The following is a 24,735-nucleotide window of genomic DNA, read 5'->3' as shown; positions in this document are numbered from 1 at the left end:
CAGCTGGGTGTTTGGAATGTTTTTGCTATTAGAAACAGCACCGTGGGAACATTCTTATAGGCGTTCTCCGGCGGCACCGTGGGTCGTTTCTCAAGGGTAAATGCCTAGGAGAGAATTTGCTGTCTGCCCCCTCCCTCTTTTCATTCCCCAGCTCCCTGGGGTCTCCAACACAGAAGACCCTCTCCACCCGGGCTGCCCTCTTCCATTCCACCCCCTACCCACCCCAACCCCCTTCACTTGATAAACTCCTTAAGATCCCCGGAGAAGCCTTCCCCCACCTGCCGGCCTCGACTGGTCCCTGCTAAAGCTTCCTGATTATACATTTCTGTTGTGTGATTCTGCGATGAGCGTGTGTCTTGTCCGGTAGAGTGGGAGCCCCATGAAGTCTGTGAAGCGCACCGATTTCCCAGTTTCCAGCTGTGGCCTGGCACATGTAGGCGCCCAGGCAGTAGTGTGACCCTGCAGGAGGGACCGGGCCGGCACAGAGCCCGGCCAGGCGGCTGGAGTGTGAGCCCACAGGTGGCTCCTACCCAGGGTCCCGGGCCAGAGACATGGGGCAGGCCAAGGCTCAGAGGGAACTCGGGTTTGTCTACCCTGCGCGGCAGGAATTCCAGGAAATGCGCAGCGCGCCAGTCGATGGGGAGGGGAGGGGCGGGGGCTCCGGCAAGGGGGCGGGGGAGGGGGCGGGGCCCGGACGGCGGGGGCGGGGCCGGGCCCCGTTAAGAGGAGCGTGGCGGGCCGCGATCACTGCGGGCCCCCGGAGGAGCGGACCTGCCATCGACCCATCGGGGACCACCGATCTTCTTTCGGCAGAGCGAGCAGCGCCGGAGCGCACGCTTGGCACCATGGCCCAGACGCCAGCTTTCAACAAGCCCAAAGTGAGCGCGGGCGGGGGCTCGGGTTCCGGGGTCCGGCTCCTTGTCTGGCTGGAGGGCTTGGGGGTATCCACTGCCCCGGGAGCAAATGGGGCAGCTGCAGGCGCGTTCTTCCCTCAGCTCAGGTCCTTGGCCGCCTCCAGGCCGGTTAATGAGAGGCAGTGAGACAGGAAGAGTTCTGAATCTGGAGGCGCCCCTGGCTGTCCTCCAAGTTCTGCTTCTGCCTCTGATTTGGCCCATCTGGGTCTCAGTTTCACTGTCTGTCAAATGGGCATCCTAGCAATGCCTGTGCTGAGCAGCCTAGGCAGGTGGCTTAACCTCTCTGAACCTTGGCTGTCAAATGGGCCCCTGTATCTACACCCACAGGCACCTAGTGTGAACAGCACATGAGTGCAGGGTGAATGGAAACAGCTTTATACTCCAACACTGTGGCTATTTTGTGAGCACCAAGGAACCCTGGTTTGTGGATTTGCCTGTGAGAGCAGTGGGCCATGCCATAAAGGGTAGGGAGGGGAGCAGGGAACCCCTCTCCCCACTTTAGAGGGGCTGGATGGGCCTTAGGCCTCGGGCCCCCATAGAGTTCACTCTGGGCCGAGTCATGGACACTAGCCCCAAAGGGATAAATTCCTTGTCCCTTCTCCCACCAGCTGTGGTGTCTTGGGAATGGTGGGGTCAGGGAGGGTCTGGGCCCACTTGGCAGGCTTGGGAGCACTGAGAGAGTCCAGGGAAAGGAGCCCAGGAGTCTGTCCAGCAGAGTGAATCAGCTCGTAGGGTTTAAGATGGGTTGGGTGGGGTCAGAGGAAGGAGCGAGCTGCAATCAACCTCAACTTGCCTCTCTGAGAAATAGGTGTGAGTGATGATGGCAGGTACTGCTAAAGCATGGGTGAGAATCCTGGGTGTGGGGGAGAAGGGGTGGGGGGACTCTGACGAGGTAAGGCCTGGTCCCCACTTCTGATGCCCCCACCAGAGGGCAAACCCTTCTGCTGCTCCCTGCCAGATGTTTCAGGCACTGGGGCTGAACATCTGCCGTCTGCATGCCTCCTTCCCAGCTCACCTGGATGCCCCATGTCCCATCATTAGTGTTTTGTTCCTTTGAAGGCTTCCCCCCTGCTTTTGTAAACTTATTTTTTTGGCTGTGCACGCAGCATGCTGGATCTTAGGTCCCTGACCAGGGATGGAACCCATGCCTCCTGCAGTGGAAGTGCATTGTCTTAACCACTGGACCCCCAGGGAAGTCCCCAGGCAGGATGTTGGTGAAAGCATGGAGCCAAACCACTGGACTGCGAGGGAATTTCCTGTTTTCAGTGCTTTGGGAGTCCCCCTGCCTTTGGGCTGGGGAGCCATCTGACCCTAATATGCATCCCAAGGCAGAAGACAAAACCTCTTGACTGGGAGTGAAATGGGGGTTATGGAGAGAGATAACAGATGACCCTTTTGTGGAACTTGCTATATGCGCCAACACCTTCAACACCTCTGTAACAGCCCTGTAAGGGAGGGACTATTATCATGCCTATTATTTGGGCCTCTCCCAATCCTCTCTGCTTCAAGCTGGCAGGCCATTTCCCCTCTCTGGGCCTCAGTTTCTGCAGCTGAGAAATGGGCTCTACCTGTAACGGACGTGTCCAAAGATTAAAAGGCAATGCTTGAGAGGGAAGATAGAGTGTCACCCACTACATACGCGAGATGCAATACATTTTGTATTATTGAGAGGAGGGAGTGTGTCCAAGCTGGTCAGTGAAGCCAGGAGTGTGGATCTCAGCCATTGTGACCAGAGCCAACTCCCTGCCTTCCCTTGTGTGGGATGGGGAACCACTAGAATTAATAGCTAGAACCTATTGAGTTGAATTATTGCTCTGTGCCAGGCACCATTCTGAATATACTACCCTTCATTAATTTACTTGATCCTAGCGGTGCCTGGAAAATCCCATGGACGGAGGCGCCTGGTAGGCTGCAGTCCATGGGGTCACTAAGAGTCGGACACGACTGAGCGACTTCACTTTTTTTCACTTTCATGCATTGGAGAAGGAAATGGTAACCCACTCCAGTGTTCTTGCCTGGAGAATCTTGGGGATGGGGGAGCCTGGTGGGTTGCCGTCTATGGGGTCGCACAGAGTCGGACACAACTGACACGACTTAGCAGCAGCAGCAGTAACTCTGGGTGGTAGCTGGTGGTGTCTCATTTTACAGATGAACAGAGAGACACAGAAATTAATGAGGCCTATTATCACATAGCTAGGATGTGTTGATGCTGGGGTTAGAGCCCAGGGTGGGCTGGCTTCAGAAATTCTGTGCCCTAGCCAGCTCTCCTGAACTGCCTCTGCAGAAGCCACTAGAGGGGGTGGTGCCCCAGGTGTGGGCCTCTCTGGGACAGAAGCCGCTGCTGGGTTCTTTGGTTTCTCAGGACTGGCCAACTTTGAGAAGGCAAAGCAAGGCCATGTCTTCCAAATTTTCATGTGTATTCACATCACCTGACACCTGTTAGCATTCAGACTCTGAATCAGAAGATCTGGGTTTGGGGCCTGAGATGCTGTGCTCCTAACAAGCTCCCAGGAGGTGCTAGTGCTGCTGGGCCACGGACCACACTTTGAGTAGCAAAACCCTAGGCAGCTGCCTACCTGCTCTGATCGTGTTATTCCAACAAATAACTTCCTGAACACCTGCTGGGCACTGGAGGAGGTGCAAAGGCGGGTGGAGGGGGGACCCTTATCAGTCTGTCTCCACAGGAGGCAAGGCTGGAAAATCTCATGGCCCTCAGGAGTTCAGTGTCACGGAGGGCAATGCTGGTCACACGGCTGTCACTGTAATAAAAGGAACGATGCTGCCATTTGAGTGTTTGTGGGTACCAGGTACCTGGATGATTTATCTCACAGAATCCTCCGGACAGCTCGACAAAGCGGATGTTTTCGTCCCCGTTTACAGATGATGAAACTAAGGCGTGACAGGTGAAGTGGCTTGTTCAATGCTACACAAAATCTGACAGCCTTGAAGCTGTGGGCTGGTTCAGGTTGCAACAGCCCGGGCCCCCTGTTCATGCAGAGTATTGAAGCTCAATGTCTAACATACTTTTTTCTTTCTCTTATTTGAATGTTCACTCTGTTTCAGGCACTGTTCTAACTGCTTTGTGTATATTAACTCATTTAGTGCTCATAGCAGTCCTTTAAAGTAAGTCCTATTATGGGACTTCCCTGGCGATCCAGTGGTTAAGATTCCACTTTCCAATGTAGGGGGCGCAGGGTGGATCCCTGGTCAGGGAAATGCAGACACTTATGCTGCAAAAAAATAAAAAATACAGTCCTGTTATTATCTTCATATACATATAAGACTGAGGCTCAGAGAGGGGAAGGAACTTGTCAAAGTCACACGGCCAGAAAACAGCAGAGCTAGCATGAACCCAGACCTACCCAAGACCAAGGTAGATGCTGTTAACTGCTTTGCATATTTACACCCCACTTTGTGGGGGCAGGGGTGGAGTTAGAATCAAGGTGGCCGTGGGCTTCAGACAGACTGAGCAGGGATCCTTGCCTCACCGCTTAGCAGCTACAAGGGCTCAAGTAGACAGTTCCCTGAGCCCCAGTTTCCTTCTCTGTAAAGTGGGCTGATAAAGCCAGGGTCACATAGTTCTTGGGGGGAAGTGGATGCTGACTGGGGCCTGTGAAGCACCTGGCTGGCGGGCAGGTCCTCGGGGATGCATTTCCTCCCAGGGGAGCGCGGTGGGGGCTGCGGCGGCCTCTCCACCTGCACCTGCACCTCTCACTCTCACCTCTTGTCTTCCGGCCACAAAGCCCACTGGGTTAGCTTTGCTGTGGGCTTTTGGGGCTTTGCTGTTACTAGAGCCACCTGTTAAAAGAAAAATGCGGCCTGGCTGGGAAGAGCCCTCCGCCCCTACCTGTTACAATGCACGTGGCAGTTGGGAGGGAGGGGAAGAGAGAGATTGGGTTTCCTTCAAGCCTTGTGTTTCACAGAGGAAGAAGCAAGGGCCAGAGAGGGGAGGTGCGGTGTCCAGGGTCACACAGCGAAGCTGGGCAGGGCAGGCAGGGCAGACAGCCTCCCGATTCTACAATTCTACGTCTGACCTCAGGGTGGGGGTGGCCTGCGTGGGAAGGGCTCCTGGGACCTGGGAGCTGGAAGAAGCTTGTCCACCTGCCCTGTTGTCCTGGGGGATGCCCCTGGGCCAGAGAAGTGTAGGACTGTGGCCTGGATTTGGACAGGGGAGAAGAATAGGCCAGGGCAGCCAAGGTGAGGCTCAAGCCTATATTTATAGAGGGTTGGGGGCCATCTCACCCTCATTACTTAGGTTCTGAGGCCCCAGAGGAGCAAGGTCAGGAGAGAGACAGTCTCTAGGTTTCTCAAGGGAGTTGCTTCTCTGTGCCTCAATTTCCCCATCTGTAAAATGGAAATCATATTTGTATCCACCCTACATAAAACACCAAGTGCAGGCCTGGGAGAGCGGGCAGGCCGATGCTAGCTGCTATTGATCACCCTCATCATGGTTATCAATCATCCTGTTTAGATTTGACCAGCACTGACTCAGCACGGATATGCAGGATGAACAGAGTGTGATGTGGTGGTTACGACCTCCCTCTTTAGAATCAAACAGCTTCCGGGCGTGGCACTCATTAGACTGTGCCCTTGGGCAAGTTATTAAATCTCACTGAGCCTCTGTCTTCTTATCTATAAAATGGGGGTAACCTTGCTGAGTTCCTAGGCTGTTGCCCTATAGGTTGACCCCTGGCTGAAGACACACCTTACCATTTGTGAAACCCCCTGGGGAAGCTCACAGAGGCCCAGGGAGCTCAGCTGAGCTCTGAGTCAGCCGGAGGCGCTGAGGGATGGCCCTTTTTGCTCTGTACCTCGGAGCTGCAGGTGCAGATGGGGCTGAGCCCAGAGGACTTCTTGGAGGAGGTGTGGTTGAAACAATGGCAGCCCTGAGGCTGCTCTGTCTCCTGACATCACCCCAAAAGTTGGCTGAAAGGCTGTGGTGGCATGAAGGCACTGACCCCTGGTGTTGCCTAACTCAGTGCCGAGAGTGGGTCTAAGAAGGGTCACGGGCACCTGTGGCTCCTCCTGGTTCTGACTGCAGTGCCCAGGTCCTGGGGGCTGGCCAAGCCACCCTGGCTACTCCGCCCCATCTGGGTTCTCTGCTAGGCCCAAGGTGGGCAGGTCAGCCCTGCAGAGAGAGGACACAGCACTGCTGACCCAGGACAGGGAGAGGAGAAAATAATCACTTAGCTGTTTAGCACCTACTGAGCCCCTCCTGCTGTGCGGGGCTCTGTCTTAGGCACTGGGGGCACAGCAGGATGCCACAAAGTCCCCGTTTGAAGGGAACTGAGAGTCAGGGACCCAGGCATGATAAGTAAGTGAACTGAAAAAGCCAGTGGGATGGGGACGTCCCTGGTGGTCCCAGTGGTTAAGACTCTGAGCTCCCAATGCAGGGGGCAGGGGTTCGATCCCTGGTTGAGGAACTAAGATCCCGCATGCTGCGCAGTGTGGTCTACAACATTAAATAAATAAACAAAAATAAAAGTCGGGGAGATGAAAACAAAATGGGTTTGTTTGGTGAGTTGGGGCAGGGGGTGCTGAGGAGAAGTAGTCTGGTTCAGCTGTGCCTTGAAGGTAGACAGCCCGGCCAGTCATGAGTGGGAGTCAGATCTGGGAGTGCCTGGTCCTAGAGTTCAAGACCTGGGTCCTCGTCCTGGCCCTGCCACTGATACCTCACGTGACCTTTGTCGTTGTTTAGTCACTGAGTCATGTCTGACTCCTTGTGATCCCTGGACTATATAGCCCCCCAGGCTCCTTGGTCCATGGGATTCTCCGGGCAAAAATACTGGAGCAGGTAACCATTCCCTTCTCCAGGGGACCTTCACAACTCAGGGATCAAACCCAGGTCTCCTCCACTGGCAGGCGGGTTCTCTACCACTGAGTCACCAGGGACCTTGGGGAGTGCATATTCCTTCCTGGGCCTCACCTGCCTGCCTGGTATCTTCTGAGAGCACAGATTCCCTGTGTTCCCCACAGTGCCTGGCACCTGGGGGTGGGGAGACTTAGTAAATATTTTTTGGTAACTGGGGATGTTTCCTGTTCAGACCTGGAGGATTTCCTGCAATTCTGTCAGAGGCTCACTGTGAGTCAGCCTCGTGGAAAGTGACTGCAGGGGTGGGGGTTGAGGTCCCCCCCACCCCTAGCACTCAGGAGGCCTGGTGTAGGTGTGCTGCAAGTTCTCAGGAGGTAGTATGGCCGGTGGGCAGGACTTGGGTTAGAGGTGGAGGGGCTTGGGTTCTGCCCCAGCTCTGCCCTTGTTGGTCTGGGTAACCCGGCAGGTTCCTGAATTTCTCTGAGCTCAGTGGCAAGTCCATTTCCCCATCCGCAACATGGAGCTAGGGTATCCCCCGAGGAGCTTGCCTAGGGGCAAAGATGAAAGGAAATAAAGGGTCTGATAACAGTAAGCAGCTCCTTACATCTGACGTTAGGCCTGCAGAGACAGTAGAGCAGGAGCTCAGTTCAAACCTGGGTAGCACAGATCCTAACTCCATCACTGCCTCTGCATCCTTGGATACTTTTTGGGAGCCTGTCTCCTCATGTGTAAAATGGGAGTGAAGTCCCTACCTCCCTGGTTGTAAGGATGATATTCAGTTCAGTTCAGTCGCTTAGTTGTGTCTGACTCTTTGCGACCCCGTGGTCTGCAGCACGCCAGGCCTCCCTGTCCTATGGCCAGCTCCTGGAGCTTACTCAAACTCATGTGCGTTGAGTTGGTGATGCCATCTAACCATCTCATCCTCTGTTGTCCCCTTCTCCCGCCTTCAATCTTTCCCAGCAAGGATGGTATAAAATGATGCACATAGATGGTCCAGAACATAGGAGATGGTAAATTGGAGGTCACTGCTATTTCTTTCCCCTGAAGGGGGCTGACAGAGCAGGGTACCTGCCCCCTACCCACCGCCATCTCTGAGCTTGTGCCTGCTTGTCATCTGGGGTAGGCTGACAGCTTTCTCCATGGGTCATCTGTTTTCCAGAAAGTGCAGTGGGAGGCCTGTCTGAGCATGGACCTCCAGTGCAGGCAGTTCCTGGCCTCTGTTCCTCCCCTGAAACGTGTCTGGGCAGCTTCCCAGGAGGCCCTGAAGAACACAGCGTGAGGCGGGATGGGGGGGCAATGGTGGGGGAGGTTGGGTGCAAGGGGCAGGCTCTGCTTTCCCTCCGCCCGGGGTGCCCTTGCCACCTGTATCCTGCGGGCTCCCTGAGGCCTCCTTTCCGGAGAACCAGTCAGTTCCTGCTCCCTGAACATGTACCGTGTCTGGCACTGCAGCGGGTCTTCCCCGTGGGGCTCATCTCCCATCTGGACCACACCCTCAGGTCTCTGTCTTCTGTTCTGACTTCCTTCAGCCTGCTTTCCACACAGCAGCCAGAGGAAGCTTTTACAAGGTGACTCTCCCTGTGGGAAACCCTTCAGCAGATCACCCTTTCCTGTGACCTGTGAGATCTCCCTGCCCTCCATCTGCCTAACTCTCTCTCTGGCCTCATCTCTCACGGCCTGATTCAGACACATAATGCCCGCATGTCCCTCTGCCTGGAGCTGATAGCTCTCCTTCCTTGTCCCTTTCCCCTGCTGACTCTTCCTCTATTTCCTCCTTCTCAGAGGGACCCTCTCCTACCTTCTCATAACCATTTGTCAGCTCTTCAGCTTCTGGGGGCTCCAGGTGTCCCTTGGCTTGTGGTGACCTCACTTTCACGTTTTGCCGTGGTCCTAATGCTGCTTCCTCTCATGTGTGCCTCTCAAAACTCTCTGCCTCCCTCATGAGGGAAAAGGGGATTGGGTGTAGGGCCCACCCAGATATTCCAGAAAAAAACTCCTTAAGATTTTTCATCCCATTGTTTGCCCTGTACAAATCCCCAAATCTGGGGATTAGGATATAGCTGTCTTTTGGGGGGTTCACCATTCAGCCCCCTGCACCAGCCGCAGCGGGGTGGGGAGGGGACTCCTCCCTGTTGAAATCTTCTCACCTTCTGCAGCCTGCACACTCCTGGCTCCCCTTCTTTCATCCGTCCGGCAGCTCTTCTCCAGGCTCACACGCTTCTGTAAGCCACTGGGCACTGGTGCTCACCCAGGCTTCCTTTCCTGCTCTTTCCTCTATGTTCCCTCCCTGGGGGAGCTCATTCAAGACCACAGCCTCCGTGTTCCTACTCACATCTCCAGCCTGGATCTCTCTGGGAGCTCCAGACCTGCACAGCCACTGGCTCAGTCCCCGTGCACGTGAAGGTCTTGGTGGCATCCCAGCTTCACACACCCAAGATCACACTGACTGTGCTTCTCTCCCCATGCCTCTGCACCTCCTTCCTGCTCAGAGCTTGAACCTCTTCCTGGGCTCTCTGTCTCAGTGTCAGAATCGCTTCTCACCCAGGCCTGACCTGAAACATCCTCCCTGACACCCCTTTCTGTCCACCTGGCATGTTGGCCTCACCATCCCAGTCCGCAACACCATCATCATTCAGAAACTTGACTACAGCAGTCTCTAGCTATGCACTGCCCTCTTCAGCATCAAACCCATGTCTCTGTTGCTCTCAGGTCAGAACCCAATCCTCCTGGTGCCCCTACAGCCTCTCCAGTCCCACCATTGCTCTCCTCTCTGGACCTGTGTTCAGTCCCTCTCACTCCATGTTCTTCTCCTACCACATGGCCTTCGTACATGCTGTTCCCTCTGTCTAGATGCTCTTCCAGCCTTCCCGCTCACCCCCGCTTTTGCCTGTTGTTAAGTCACTAAGTCGTGTCCGATTCTTTGATACCCCATGAACTGCAGCACACGATGCTTCCTTGTCCTTCACCATCTCCAAGAGTTTGCCCAAACTCATGTCCATTGAGTCAGTGATGCCATCCAACCATCTCATCCTCTGTCACCCCCATCTTCTCCTGCCCTCAATCTTTCCCAGCATCAGGGTCTTTTTCAGTGAGTCAGCTCTTTGCATCAGGTGGCCAAAGTATTGGACCTTGAGCATCAGTCCTTCCAATGAATATTTAGGGTTGATATCCTTTAGGAAATTTCATCCTTAGCTCTTAGCTCAACCTCTGCTTTCTCTGGGAAACCATCATCGGCCCTCTAGCTGAGTTCTTTTGTTTGTTACCTCTTTGGTAGGTCTGCATTCATGCCTCCCAGGAGCTGACTTGGCTTGTGACTGTGCATTCACCAGTGTGACATTTACTTAACATCTCTCTCTCTTGCTGGACTGTAAGCCTCATGGGACCAGGACTCCTCCAATGCAGGGAGTGTGGGTTGGATCCCTGATCAGGGAGCTGAGATCCCACTTGCCTTGTGGACAAAAAACAAAAACCCAAAACATAAAAGAGAGGCAATATTGTGACAAATTCAATAGAGACTTAAAAAAAAAGAAACAGGAGGCTCAGAGAGGTGAGGTCACCTGTCCAAGGTCGAACAGCTGGTTGGCAGTTCCCTGCCCTTCAGTGTTCCCAGTGTAGAGTACTTCTTGAGAATCCATCAACTTTTGGCTAAGTGGGCATTCAATTCATCTTGTCAGGGAATCCAAAGCTCACTGGATGCAGAATCTGTGAGAGTTGGTCCTTTGCCAGCTGAATGACTTCCGGAGAGATCTGGTTATTCTGATCTCCTGCTGATGGGGGGCTTGGTGGCCCTGGCCCTCCTGGCCCCCTGGGGGCCCCAGGCTGGGTTTCCCACACAGGAGGCAGCTCATGTGGGTGCTCCCGGAATGCCCGTGGGCCAGTGGGTCCCTGGCTACTCCCTCTCAAGCCAGGGTGGCCACTTCTTGTCCGGACTCCCAAGTTCCAGAGAAGGCCCCACCCTGGTAGAGATGTTTATTAAAAATGGTCTCCCTGGCTGGGGAAAAGCTCTTCCATGACATGGAGCAGAGAGTGGGCAGTTTCTTCCCCACCGTCTTCCAGAACCTGCTCTGCTTTTCTTAATAGTCTATGCGAAGGACCCTGCCTAAGAGGCAGGGGCTCTTGCCCATGGGCTGAACTTGCCACGTTTTAAAATCCTTAAAATGTTCTTGGACAGGGAGGCAATCTTTTTGGCTGTTGAGGAAACAGGCTCAGAGAGCTCAAGTGTCTTGTCTAAGATCGCACAGCCAGAGAAGAGGCAGAGCTGGGAGTCCAGTCTGATGAGCTGGCCCCCAAGTCCCTGTCCGTAAGCTTTTAGCTTTGTGTCCTGAGTGTCGTTGGTGGGGATGAGCATATGGGAGAGGATCACCAAGGTAGCCAAGTCGCTAGTGCCCTTTCTGGAGTTGTGGGAAGATCTTTTAAGGAAGAACAAAAACTTTATTTTGTATCGGAGTATAGCCAGTCAGGGCTTCCCAGGCGGTGCTAGTGGTAGAGAACCCACCTGCCAACGCAGGATACGTTAGAGGCTCTGGTTCAGCCCCTGAGTCAGGGAGATCCCCTGGAGGAGAGCATGGCCACCCACTCCAGTATTCTTGCCTGGTCTTCCCTGTGGGGAAGCGACTTGAAACGCAAGGGGAGAATGGATACATGTATATGTATGGCTGAGTCCCTGTGCTGCCCACCTGAAACAAACACACCATCGCATTCCAAGTCGCTTCAGTCATGGCCAGCTCTTGGCAACCACATGGACTGTAGCCCACCAGGCTCCTCTGTCCACAGGGTTCTCCAGTTTATGGGTGTTTGTTTTTTCTCTTTTTCCTCTGCGCCCTTGCAGGTAGAACTGCATGTCCACCTGGATGGAGCCATCAAGCCCGAAACCATCTTATATTATGGCAGGTAAGTCCACAGATAAGAGGCCTTCTTCCCCAGGAGGCCTCTGGAGAGGTCCATGTGGCTTGGATTGACTTACTGAAATCTCGTGACAACTTGTGAGGTGGGTATATTATTGTTCCCAACTTACCGGCAAGGAAACTGAATCAGGGTAGGGGAAGTGAGTTGTGATGTAAACAGGTGTGATCCTGAGTCCGTGCCCCTGACCATTGCCCCAGTGAGCTGGAGGTTTGGATGAAGTATTGCACAAAAAATACTTAGCTGAGGGCGAGCATGCTAAATGCTCCATAAATGTCACTTTGTGATGATATTACTATTATTAATTGTAACCTATGCCTCTGACTAAGTGGGGTGAAGCCACTGGGCTTATCTCTGCCTATCCTTTGCCCAGTGTCAAGTACCAGCTGTTGACGCAGGGTCCCTAATGAGGCCATTAGGGTGGGTTAACCAGGTACCCAGATGGGATCTAATCGCGGGCAACCCATTAAGGGGTCAGATCACGCTCATTAGTGGAGCAAGAATCTGAGAGTGCCCAGGGCAGGGTAGAGGGAGGAGGAAAGGGAGTAGCCCTTGTTGGGCAGCGGGTTAGGTTTCCTGTTTCCACGTCGACTTGGCATCCTGGGAACCATCTAGGCACTTCTTTGGGCTGTAGAGAAGGGGTGTGGGTTTGATCCAGCTGGAGTTTGATCTTGAGGTCAGCAGGCAGGGGACCGGGGAGTCAGTCAGACAGGGATATGGACAGAACATGCTGGAGGCCTCCTAGGTGGGGTGGGCTGTGGCTGAGAGGGGGAAGCGTGGGTGTGTCTGGCCTGACACCTCCTCCACCCCAGCCAAATCCAGTGGCCATTTACCTGCCCTGTGACTTGAGCCTCCGTTGACTGTGTTCTCACCTGTTTTTTTGTTTTTGGCTCCCATGCCATGGCTTGTGGGATCTTAGTTTCCTGACCAAGGGTCAGACCCAGGCCCTCAGCAGTGACACTAGAGAGTCCCAACTCCGGGACCATTAGGGAGTTCCCTCACCTGTTTCTTCTTATTCTATCTTGTCTCTGGGGGCTTTAATTTCTTTCTCAATCTCCTTCCTGACTTTGCCACAAGCCCATTCTGAATCTGACCACTGTCTCCTTCCTGTCACCATCCTGGTTTGAGCCATTGGACTATTGCAATGACTTCCTGACTGGTCTCCAAGTGGCCACCCTGACCTCCCCCATCTATTGTCTCCAACAATACTGGAGTCAGAACAATCACCTTAGAACATTGTGCAATTGGATCGCTTCCTTGGTCAAACCCTCCCAACTTGCTCGGGGTCAAAGCCAGTGTCCCCACATGGCCCTTGAAGTTCTACAAAGCCTGTGTTAATCTCTTTGACCTCTTCTACTACTTCTTGGTTAGTTCATGCCAAGTGTTCTCAAACATGCCACACCATGGGCATCATCTTCCCTGGGGACACCTGGCAGGGACGGAGGCCTGACTCAGAGCTTGAGCACCAGGGTGCCCCCTGGTGATACCCATAGGACACTCATGAGGCCTGGGGTCACCTTGAAGCAGAAGAGGACACGTTTAGGGAGACTTAGGGAACAGGTATTTATGTAGAGAAACATTTTAATATTTTAATAACAAGCTATTAAAAGGACTGCAACACTTCGGTCCATTTTCCATTTCTTTGCCAATGTCATCCCTTCTGTCTTCTGTTCTTGCTCTGCAGGTCACTGGAGGCCGAACCTCTTGGTTGAATCACTTAATTTTTTTAATCATTTGCTCCTACTTTTTATCTTGTCTTTTGTTCTATTTGCTGGAGGATTTCCTCAATTCTATTTTCCATTCCTTTTATTACATCCTGATGTTCACTGCCCTATTCTTCTAGATCTCCGAGAGCTCTTTCTTCCTCCCTGAAAGTCCCCTTTTTAAAAAGGAGTGTTCTCATTTCAGGGATGGGCATTGTTTCCTCTCCTTGAGGCTGTTCGTTTTAAGGTTTTTAATCTTTCTCTGCCTGTTTGTTTCCTAGGGTTCCTTTGATCTCCTGACCCTCATGGGAGAAGCATCTCTTGAGTGTCTGGGGTTCTTTGCCTGTCGCTTTTATCCTACAAATGGAAAAACTGAGGCCCGGGGTGACCCATGGGTGGGGACAGGGCCCAGAAGAGCAGAGAAGCAAGGAACCCAGCCCAGTCTTGCACCCTGCGGGCCCCGGCTGGGAGGAGGCAGGGAGCTCTGCGGAGAAACAGAGGCCCCGGAGCAGAAGGGCTGTTCTCAGCCAGCCTGAACTGAGCGGCCACGTGTGGGGGGCTGTGGGCAGGGAGGGGAGAGAGCTGGCCCTGTGCTCTGCCAGCACAATGAGCCGGCCCAGCCTCTCTGATGTGCCGGCCACTTGGAGGGTGGGGTGGGGAAGTCCGGCGCCTGCGCCTGCCCCGGGCATTGTGTGCTGCCGTTCTTGCCTCTGATGACCCCTGACCTGGCACAGGATCAGCTGGCTCTACTGCGAGTTCGCCCTGGCATCTTCCATGTCCTCAGACACCGGTGTGTGTGTGTGTGTGTGTGTGTGTGTGTGTGTGTGTGTGTTCATGTGTTAAATGGGTTTTAACACCAGTTGTCCTCCTTGAGATTTGTTGGCTTGTCATGGCTTCAGTGACAGGAGGTCCTGGAAGGATTTGGGTCCTGGTTCTATACGCCCTAGGCCTCAGTTTTCCCATCTGTCCAATGGGAGGAGCTGGATACCTGCACCCTGTCAGGAACTGTAGGGTCCTGCCCAGGGTCGTTCACCATCCTCATTGTTTCGTCCCCAGGAAGAGGGGCATCGCCCTCCCCGCCGACACGCCAGAGGAGCTACAGAACATCATCGGCATGGACAAGCCACTCAGCCTCCCAGAGTTCCTGGCCAAGTTCGACTACTACATGCCTGCCATTGCGTGAGTCTTCCCACCCCCAGGCCTTGGGCAGCGTCCTGTCATGCTGCCAGCCCCCAGCCTGCACACCGCAGCCTGTGGGGCAGGAGAAGGCACTGGGCTACTCTGCTCTACCTCTCACCATTAGGCGCACTCCTGCTGCAAATCTCCCACGCCTTTGGGCCTTGGCTTTCCCTTCTGGAAAGTGGGTGTGATGGGCGGAAACTCCTCTCCTTCCATAGAAAAGTGACAGAATGTGAGGATTGAGAACACAGATCCTAGTATCAGAATCTTTCATGAGATAACTGCAACACTGGGGGAATCTGCCCACTCTGCGCCTCAGCTCCCTCGTCTAGTCTATGGGGCTTATGACCCTCTCCCTCCCAGGCTGGGGTTTGGAATGGACACAGCGCTGTCCTCAGGAAGCTCCCTGTTTCTATGAGGACAGTTGCTACCTTTATTGAAAGCCAGGCACTGCTGGTTTGATGTTGCTTTTCATTCCTTCCATTTTTAAATTTATTTTTCATTCCTTCCATTAAAAAAAAAATAGCAGACTCTTAGATAAAGAAGAATGTAATGTGTACAGCTCACAGAACTGTCCTCTTTGTAGCTGTTCACAGTCCTGAGAGCTGGACCCCCTCCTCATTGGCAGAGGAGGAGATGAAGGCTCAGGAAAGTTGAAGGAACTTACTCAGTTCACAGTTGAAGGAACTTATTCAGACCACACAGCTGGCAAGGGGTGAAGCCCAGATTCTTGCCCGGTGTCACCGTGAGCTTACTGGCACGAAGCAGAGTTTCCCAAGGGAGGCGATAATTGGGCCTTGGCAGTCAGTGCTGCCAGAGCTCAGAGGGGGAAGAGGTGGAGGGGACTGGAGGAGGCAGGGAAGGCTGCCTGGAAGAGGCAGTATGGATGGATCCTTGGGAGGGAAATGTGTGCTATTGTCCAGCAGGCTGGACCTAAAGACAGGTCTGGAGGACAAGCTGTTGGAGGACCAGTGAGGAGGGTGTGCAAGACGGATAGAAACCTTTGGCTGGGTAGGTGGCAGGACAGGAATGAGGAGTCCTGGGGAAGGAAGGAAGGAAGATGTGTGCCAAGGCTGCTGGCTGCTTTCTGGAAGCTTCTGGGCTCAGACTGGAGGGCCCGCAGGGCCCCCATCCTTGGCATGTCAGTAGATGCTGTGGTGCACATGCTGCCTCCCCCTGGATACCCCACACCCAGACACATGGACTGGCGGAGCTCATATACAGGCCGAGGTACCTCTCCTGTGCTGCTACCCAGCTCCTGTCTCTTGGCCACAAGACAGAAGAGGGCAGCTTTGTGAGGGCTTAACTCAGTTTTGCTTTGCATCTCCCTGGTGATTAGTGACATTAGGCACCTTCTCATGTACCTGTTGGCCATTTGTATGTCTTTTGGCAAACGTCTCCTCAGGTCCTCTATTTTCTAAAACTATTTATTTGGCTGTGCTGGTCTTAGTTGTGGCCCGTGGGATCCAGTTCCCTGTCCAGGGATCGAACCTGGGCCCCCTGCATTGGGAGCACAGAATCTTAGTCACTGGACCAACAGGGAAGTCCCCCCTTTGCCTATTTTGTTTTTAAATCAATTTTTGTATTGTTGTTTGCTTTGCTGTTGAGTTGTAGGAATTCCTTCCGCATTCGGGGCATTAGCCCCTTACCGCGTGTGTGGTTTGCAAACACTTTCTCCCGTTCGGTAGGTTGCCTGTCACTCTGCTGCTGGTTTCCTTTGCTGTGTGGAAGCTCTTTAGTTTGGTGCAATCCCCCTCCTCTAGTTTTGCTTTTGCTGCCTTTGTGTGTCCTTTTCTCCTATTTCTCCTCCCTGCTGGCCTACATCTATCACTCAAGAAATATTTCAGTGGCTGCAGTGTCCTAGACTCTGTTCTTGGCTGAGGGATCGTAGCCATGCCAAGACAGAAGGGTCCTTGTCTCATGGAGACTATGTTTTAGGTTGGGGAGGTGAAAATCGGCTAATAAAGAAACCACGTGATCTGTCATGTCAGGTGGCAGTAAGCGGCAGGGAGAAAACTGAAGCCCTAGGAAAGGGGTGGAGAAGGGAGAAGGGCTGTTTTAAAATGAAGTGGCCAGGGAAGGCCTCCCTGAGGAGGTGAGGTTGGAGCCGGGCTCTGAATAGAGGGAGCAGGGAGGACAGGGTAATCCAAGGAAGAGCTTGTAGGCCAGGGAGCTGCAAACATGAAGGCCCTGACCTGCGAACTAGCTTGACTGTTCGCTCGGTGGAAAGAAGGCCCTGGAGGCCTCAAGGAAGGAGCAGGGAGGTTGGCAGGGACCGGATTGTGCAGGCTTTGTGGGAAGGGTCTCAGAGTTGAGATTTCCTCCATGAGGTGGAACGCCATTAGGGTTCAGAGTGGAGGAGCGACACTCTTATTTTTGGGTGCATCGGGTCTTAGTTACGGCACTCAGGATCTTTCATGGTGTGATGTGAGATCTCTCGTTGCGGTGCAGGGACTCCCTAGGTGCGGTGCAGGGACTCCCTAGGTGCGGTGCAGGGACTCTCTAGCTGCGATGCAGGGTCTCTCTAGCTGCAGCACGTGAGCTTAGTTGCTCGGCAGCCTTAGTGGGATCTTAGTTCCCTGACCAGGGATTGAACCTGCGTTCCCTGAACTGCAAGGCAGATTCTTAACCAGACCAGGGAAGTTCCCGAGTGGTGTCCCTTGATTTCCATTTTTAAAAGACTGCAATAGCTGCTGTACTGGGACAAATGTGGAGACGGAGAGGCTGGTGAGGTGGTCGAACCGGGCTGGAGGGGGCGAGGACTGGCACCGAGTTGGGAAGTAGAGCTGACAGGATGTGCTGGGCTTCTGGGATCTTCTGCAGTAGAGGCCCAGAGCTTGTGACTGGGGGATGAGAGATTGGGGGCCCCACGTGGGTTTGGTCTGCCATGGGTTGGGGACAGCTTTGTCACTCCTGGAGCACCCAAGGGGAGTGCTCTCGAATCCCTCTCTTCCCTTCCCAGGGGCTGCCGGGAGGCTGTCAAAAGGATCGCCTACGAGTTTGTGGAGATGAAGGCCAAGGACAGCGTGGTGTATGTGGAGGTGCGCTACAGCCCACACCTGCTGGCCAACTCCAAGGTGGAGCCGATCCCCTGGAACCAGGCTGAGTGAGTGACCCCCCGGAGGGCTGTGTGGGGGCTGTGGCAGGGTGGCCTGGCCCGAGACTGAGGGGCACCCTGGGAGCCCTGGCCCAAGCAAGACTTTGATCTTGCATCCTGAGCTGGTCCACAGCCTCAGCAAGATGGGCCTGTCTCTGCCCTGAGGGATGTGGTTCCCATCCATCACCTGGGCTTCTGTTCTTACCTTGGGCAAAAGCGTTTGGCTGTGTCTTGCCATCCTTGGTCCTGGGCACAGGCCTGTGGTCTAGCAACATGAACCTACTTATCCAATGACATCTAGGGGTCCCATCCTCACCCAGTAGCTGAAGCGATGTGACCCATTCTTGCCCCTTCTGCCTAGACCCCAGGGATGACCCCCGTGGTACCTCTCAACCGCCTTGCCCCCTTCTGGCTGTGACTCTGATACTTGTGGACAAATGGGGATCAGAACACCTTAGCTTAGCAGAGCTCTGCATCTTGAGTAGGGGGCTGTCTGACGACCCCCCAGTTGGGACAGAACTTCCAGGTCTGAAAGCTCCCAGGCAGACCCAAGGAAGATGGAAGGGGGTGTCTTAGGCCTTGGGGCCATCTCCCTCAGCCTTTCCGTGGAGGCAGTTGGCTAGTGGGGCCTAGGGCTTCTCCTGGAAGACCCCTCCTTCCTCTCTCTCCTACCTCCTCTGTCCCAGCCTCTGTCCTAATTATGCCTGCCTTTGTCTTGGGCCCACCCTTCTCTTCCCCACACACAGAGGGGACCTCACCCCGGATGAGGTGGTGTCACTGGTGAACCAGGGCCTGCAGGAGGGGGAGCGGGACTTCGGCGTGAAGGTGCGGTCCATCCTGTGCTGCATGCGCCACCAGCCCAGTGAGTGTGACCCTGGCCCCGGCCGCCCATCTGCCACCACCGTGGCCTGGGGGGCACCGGGGTCATACCCGGTCTCCTCTGTGTCCCCACCCTCACCCCGTGGTCTCCCTTGAGCCCATCAGCTGGACTGTGGTGGGGCTTCCTTCCGGGCAGGCTCAGAATTTCCTGCAACAGACTTGGCTCCCCAGGGAGGTTGAGCCTGAGAGCCATGTGACCTGCAGGAGGCTCAAAACCAAGGGAGCCTGCACAATAGAGAGAAGCCAAGCCAGGTTCCCATCAGCTCGCAGTCCTTCCTGGAGACTCTGTGGGCTGGGCCCCCTCCTGTCAGAGCTGCGGAACTTGGGACTAGGGTCTGAGCTCCGGGGCCTGAAGGGTCTCCCTGTGGCTAACACCGGTCACATCTCCAGGGCTTGTGCTTCCAAGGCTGGGCGACTCTGGCCAGATCACATCACCTCTCTGGACCTCAGATATGCCTTGTCACAGGAGGTGACCGTACTCACCCTATTCCCTGCCCTAAGGAGGAGTGAGACCACAGTGAGGGGCTGATGTCAACCCACAGGGCCTCCCGGGGCAGAGTGGCTTGTATTCTCTCTAATCCTCGCAGGGGCCTAGGAGGCAGGACCACCATTTGACATTGGTGGTCGATAAACTCGACCACCATGTATCCCCATTCGACAGATGACGAAACTGAGGTAGAGGCTCAATCAGCAAAGCAGAAAGCCCAGATCAGAAGCCAGGGCCATCTGGTTGCAGAGCCTGTGCTGGTTCATTCTTTACGATGACCTCACTGGTTGTGAGGGTGTGGTAGTTAGGAATATGTTTAGTAACACGAGTGCGAGTTACATTTTAGGTTTAAATGTTAACCTGTGTGGACCCCCATCCCCTCTGCTGAGTCGAGGTGGGTGTCGGGGATCGAGAGAGAGGACTGCCACTTGTCCTTCACTGAGCCCAGGCCCTGCCCCTGGTGTTTCACCCGCGGGGCCTTGACCTTGTGCCACAGCAGGTGGTGTCCGCTCTGCGAGGAGAGGACACTGAGGCCTGGAAGGCTGTGGAGTCAGGCCTGGAAGACAGGACTCGGGGCCCTCTGCCTTGTGCTGGCCTTGCGCGGGAGGCAGGGGTGCATGGGGTGGGAGGTCTTTCTCCTCCATGCCGCTGCCAGAGGCCCGGCGGGCATCTCGCCCACAGGCTGGTCCTCTGAGGTGGTGGAGCTGTGTAAGAAGTACCGAGAGCAGACCGTGGTGGCCATTGACCTGGCTGGAGATGAGACCATTCAAGGCAGCAGCCTCTTCCCTGGACATGTGCAGGCCTATGCGGTGGGTCCTGGGGAAAGGAGGTCAGGGAGCTGCAGGCATGGGGGAAGCTGCACGCAGAGAGCATATCCCCACCCCAGCAGGGAGTGGTCACACTGACTGGGGATCCCAAGGCCCCCTGGGCTCCCAAGCGTTCTTGACTTCAGTCTAAAGTGTTAGTCGCTCAGTTGTGCCTGACTCTTTTGCAACCCCATGGACTGTAGCCTGCCAGGCTCCTCTGTCCGTGGAATTGTCCAGGCAAGAGTAATGGAGGGGGTAGTCTTTCCCTTCTCCAGGGGATCTTCTGAACAAAAGGATTGAACCCCAGTATCCTGCATTGCAGGCAGATTCTTTACCATCTGAGTCACCAGGGAAGTTGTCTAGGGGCTCTAGAAATTGGAACTCTGGTATGAAGGAAAAAACCCCACTGGATGCTGGGGGTCCTGTGTTGGAGCCTTTCTGCCTAATGATTTGCCTTGTGACCTTGGGCAAGACTGTCCCTTCTCTGGGCCTGTTCCATCTGCTGGGATGACTGGGTTGGATGGAGCCAACCTCTCAAAGCCTCATGACGTGCTTCCCATGGAAGGGGTGAAGCTTGGGGTGGAGAACAGCTCTGGAGTCTGCCTGGCTCCAGAGCTCAGCCCCCACTCCCTAGCTGTCTGATCCCTGACCCTCCTGAGTTTGTCCCTTGCCCCTCCCTGTAAGGCAAGTATCAGAGCAGCTGTGAACGTTACCATAGTGTATCCAAACCAAGTACAGTGCCTGACACATAATAACTGTCTAATAAATGAGAGCGACCACTTACATGTGGTTACAAAAACAAAACCCACCCGGATCTCCCTGTCTGGAAGCAGGCCAGGCTGACTCAGCCCCAGGGTGCGGTGAAGGCAAGGCCCACAGGGAGAACCCCAGGCCGCCCCTGACCTGCCCTTGCCCTTCCAGGAGGCCGTGAAGAGCGGCGTCCACCGCACGGTCCACGCCGGGGAAGTGGGCTCGGCCAATGTGGTGAAAGAGGTGAGTGGTGCGGGTTGGTGGAGGGGTCCTTCTCCCTGCTCCCCCTGCTCCCGAGGCCCACGCTGGACTCCACGATGCTTGTCCGCAGGCCGTGGACACACTCAAGACCGAGAGGCTGGGGCACGGCTACCACACCCTGGAGGATGCCACCCTTTACAACAGGCTGCGGCAGGAAAACATGCACTTCGAGGTGAGGGTCCGGGGAGGGGAGGACAGGAGGCGGTGCAAAGTGGGGCGGGGCCAGTGGCACGGGGCGTGGCCAGGGGGCCACAGCGGGGCGGTCAGGGGCCGTGGGAGCATGGCCGCGGGCCTAATTGCTGCTGGGTGGGGGGCTGACAGGTTCGTGGGACTCAACTACAAGGCCACTGGCGTGACCAGGGCAAGCATGCTGCCAGGGCAGGTGGCTCTGGCCGGGGCCAGGGGAAGGGAAGTAAACGTGGCCCGGGAGGATGTGGAGTTTCGTGCCAGCCACCCACCGCCTCTTCCAGGTCTGCCCCTGGTCCAGCTACCTCACCGGCGCCTGGAAGCCCGACACGGAACACCCGGTTGTTCGGTGAGGCCTGGTCCCACTCGGTTTTTGTTACTAGAAAAGCCAAGGGTGGGAAGGGGGTGCAGATACCGCGCGCTGGCCCTGCTGGGTCTCTCGGGTATGGAATCTCTTCCAGTGCTTGGGAAGCAGGAATTATTGTCCTCATCCTCCGACAAGTGAAGAAATCAAAGCTTGGATGTGGTGTAACTTGACCAAGGTCACTCAGCTATTGGAAAGCAGAGCTGGGGGCCCTATAGCCCCATCCAGCTCTAGCAGAGTGCCCTGTTAACCGCAAGGGAACTTCCACACTCCAGATTCTGCCTCCTAGCAATGAGGAAGATGAGTCTCTCTTGCCCACGTGGTCTCTGGGCATTCCCACAGCACCATCTTGACACTTCCCCCTGGAGAGTCTGTTCCCCTACCCATCCATCCAATCCCACCCTACGACCTTGGCCCTTCTTCAGGTTGTCCTGGGAGAAGCCTCAGGAGGGCAAAGCTGACTCAGGAGAAGCTCACCGAGAACTCTGGGTGACCGCAGTCAGGCCAGCACTGATGGTCTGTCTGCCAAGATTATGACAAGGAAGGGAGCTTGGGCTGCATTTACAACAGGGGCCCAAAGTCTGCTTTAGAACGTGGAGTGGGCAGTACCTACAGGACTTCCAAGTGGAGGTTCCTGGAGGCATATGGGTTTACAGTCTGTGGGCTGGAGGAAGACTTGAGTCGTCTAAGCAGATGTGGTGTTTGAAGGAGAAGGGAAGCCCTCAGCAGGTGGTGAAGCAGGAGAGCTTAGGAGAGAAACCCAGAAGGACAGTGATACTAAAGGGATGGGCAGAAGGAAAGCCAAGTGGTGGTGTTGGAGAAATCTAGGGAAAAGGTCAACAGTATAAAATTCTGCGACACAAGTCGGGTGAGGTGAGATCTAGGAAGAGTCCTCTGGACTCAACAAGATGGCGGTCAGAGGCAGTGCAAACAGTTTCCGTGGTGGGTCTGAAGAGTCAGATCCCATGGGACTGAGGATGGCTGGGCGAGAGGGCTGCCAACGACTCTCCCAGGGTGGCGGCTCTGAAGGGAGGCTAGAGAGGGTGGTAGCTGGGGGGGGGGGTGCTTTTTTAGCCCGCCCCAAGCACCTTTCCACTTGACTCCTCTCCTGCCTTTAGCCGGCTCTAAGCCTGGCTGGGTGCCTTAAGTCTTGAGTTGCTGGTTTTGTGGCCTTAGACAAGTCGCTGGAGTTCTCTGAGTTCTTCTTCCTCTCTACAATGACGAGATCTTCCAGGCACGTCCAAGGGTGCCACAAGGCTCCGAGGAGGGTGGCCGTCCATGAGTAACAGGAGGGTGCTTCTCCTTGCTCCCCTCCCCCATATCTAGGTTCAAAAATGACCAGGTTAACTACTCGCTCAACACGGATGACCCGCTCGTCTTCAAGTCCACGCTGGACACTGATTACCAGATGACCAAGAATGAAATGGGCTTCACTGAAGAGGAGTTTAAGAGACTGGTAAGTGGCTGTGAGCCTTAACTCTGGGCTGTGTGAGTGTGTGGCCTGAAGGTCCTGGAATCCCTGGAGAACTAGGGGCGAGTCTCAACAGGCCAGGCCAAGCCAGACATGGAGTTTGATGTCTTCCACGGAGAAGACATCTGTGGCTGAGATCCTGACCTGGGACTGCATTTTCTATCCTTTGCTTGGCTCAAGTGCCCTAACAGACCCTTAGCACTGTCAGCCATCTCCCCAGAAAGGGGCTCAGCTCTACATCCTACATGTGGTTTGCAGGCTACTCCTGGACCCCAGGATGAGCCCTTGATTTCAGTGGTTCTGATACCCCCAGTCTGTCCCTGCAGGACTGTCCCTCTGGCCCCACACATCCTGCCCTGTCTTCAAAGGTTTCTCCAGCCTCCTTCCCGCATCTGTGTGTCACGTCCTGCCACTTTAAGAACACAGACCCTCATAGTCTCCGCTCTGGCACTTGCTGCCTGTGAGCCTGGACAAGGGCTCCCCATGATGAGCTTATCGAATTGCCCGTGTCTAATGAAGAGGCTGGACCGTCACTAGATTGCCAAGGGCTCCCTTCCGTGCTGTCTGGTTTCACGCTGTCTGTCATGCTGGACCTTCCAGAACATCAATGCGGCCAAGTCCAGTTTCCTCCCTGAAGATGAGAAGAAGGAGCTTCTTGATCTGCTCTATAAGGCCTACGGGATGCCCTCTCCGGCCTCTGCAGGTATGTTTCTGGTGGACCTGCTGGGCTGGCGTCCTGCCCTGGCTTCCGTCTGGCTTCTGGGGGCTTCTAGCAGGGCGCTCTCCACCCCTATTCCGGGCCGCACCAAGGCTGGGTGATGACTCCCTGGCTGGTGGTAGCCCCTGACAAGACCAGCTTACGTTCTGCATAAGCCTCTCATGAGGCTGGTCTGGGGACAAGACTTTCTGAAACCCACTCCCAAAGGTCCCAGCAATCGGGGGCATCTCCAGGGCTGCCCAAAGCCAAGGGCAGGGAGTTGAGCCCAGGTCGCAGCTTTGTTCTGCTTCTTTCTTCCTGTGTGGCCTTGACAGAGCCCTCCCTTGCTCCAAGCCTCAGTCTCCCCATCTGTACAAAGGGGTTCCTTTCGGGCTCTGATGTCCTGTGATTTTTTTTGTTTGTTTGATGTCCTGGATACTACAAGTTGCCTAACCTTTTGCTTCTCTGACTTGTCAAGCAGAGCAGTGTCTGTGAAGGTGTCGTGGCTACCTCTCCGAGTCCTGGCCCTGTGGATGGAGCCTTCACAGCCCCGGGGTCAAGCGACACGCTTACCTTTATTCCTTCCAGGAAGACTGTGATTTCCAGAATCATCTACCAATGATTGTGAAGCCCACGTGCCTCTTTCCGTACACACATATACCTCGGCAGGGCCGTGGCTCTCCTCTGATTGTGTGCCTGGGCCAGGATCAGGGCCTAGGGCAGGCTGAATCCAAATTCCTCCTCCTCTGTTGACTTGTGCTGAAAATCTGGTGCTCAATAAAGAAGCCAATGGCTGGGGCCGTGCAGCCCTGTGTCGTGTGCACTGCGGTCTGGGCGGGCGCCTTGGGTTTGTGGAGAATGGAAGGAGCCTCAGGGCCCCCAGCTGCAGGCAGTCTGCCCAGCAGCAGTGTCCTGCAAGCCTGGCGGGGGCTGTGAATGGGAAGAGGGAGGACAGAAAGGTTTCCAGAAGAAACCAGGCTTCTCTCGAAGAGTCAGTTTCTTAAATGTGCACTGAACTCTTAAGCCCCTTCGCCCTAGGTCCTAAGGGGGAAACTTTCCTTTTGGGTTCCCATGGCTGTGAAGTGGGGTGGGAGAGGGTGAGATGGAAGAGGGCTCATTAGATACTGGGCCGAGGAGTGGTGGCTCTGTGGAACCCCGGCATCTTCTCCGCTACTTCACAGGTACGTGGGAGCCTGGGGCAGCAGTGGGTCTCAGCTATTCGAGGCCTTG

General features: G+C 55.0%; 1 protein-coding gene and 1 non-coding gene across 4 annotated transcripts; one reads left to right on the top strand and one right to left on the bottom strand.

Moving 5' to 3' along the window:
• The first annotated feature begins 457 nt into the window (after nt 1-457).
• Nucleotides 458-24,311, top strand: ADA (adenosine deaminase). 3 transcript variants are annotated; one of them, XM_061437675.1, is made up of 12 exons: nt 458-878; nt 11,552-11,613; nt 14,385-14,507; nt 17,470-17,613; nt 18,351-18,466; nt 19,652-19,779; nt 20,698-20,769; nt 20,858-20,959; nt 21,258-21,322; nt 22,664-22,793; nt 23,346-23,511; nt 23,987-24,311. In XM_061437675.1, the coding sequence occupies exons 1-12, from the start codon at nt 552-554 to the stop codon at nt 23,998-24,000; spliced, it is 1,449 nt and encodes a 482-aa protein (XP_061293659.1). In that variant the 5' UTR covers nt 458-551; the 3' UTR covers nt 24,001-24,311. The 3 variants fall into 3 exon arrangements, with proteins under 3 accessions (XP_061293659.1, XP_061293657.1, XP_061293658.1); XM_061437673.1 differs by having other exon boundaries at nt 537-878; nt 23,409-23,511; XM_061437674.1 differs by lacking the exons at nt 23,346-23,511; nt 23,987-24,311 and adding an exon at nt 23,177-23,339 and having other exon boundaries at nt 537-878.
• On the bottom strand, nt 15,978-16,050 carry TRNAG-CCC (transfer RNA glycine (anticodon CCC)). The gene has a single exon. It is a non-coding gene; the product is annotated as a tRNA-Gly (tRNA).
• Nucleotides 24,312-24,735: the final 424 nt, after the last annotated feature.

This window comes from Bos javanicus, chromosome 13, assembly GCF_032452875.1.
Source record: "Bos javanicus breed banteng chromosome 13, ARS-OSU_banteng_1.0, whole genome shotgun sequence".
NCBI classification, from domain to species: domain Eukaryota; kingdom Metazoa; phylum Chordata; class Mammalia; order Artiodactyla; family Bovidae; genus Bos; species Bos javanicus.
Note: the sequence above shows the minus strand (reverse complement) of the source record. Positions and strands in the feature narration are given on the sequence as shown.

Coding starts and splice junctions, on each gene's coding strand:
- ADA (XM_061437675.1), top strand. CDS start 552: ATGGGGCAGGCCAAGGCTCAGAGGGAACTCGGGTTTGTCTACCCTGCG. Junction 879..11,551: donor CAGCTTTCAACAAGCCCAAA/GTGAGCGCGGGC, acceptor GCGCCCTTGCAG/GTAGAACTGCATGTCCACCT. Junction 18,467..19,651: donor CTGCATGCGCCACCAGCCCA/GTGAGTGTGACC, acceptor TCTCGCCCACAG/GCTGGTCCTCTGAGGTGGTG.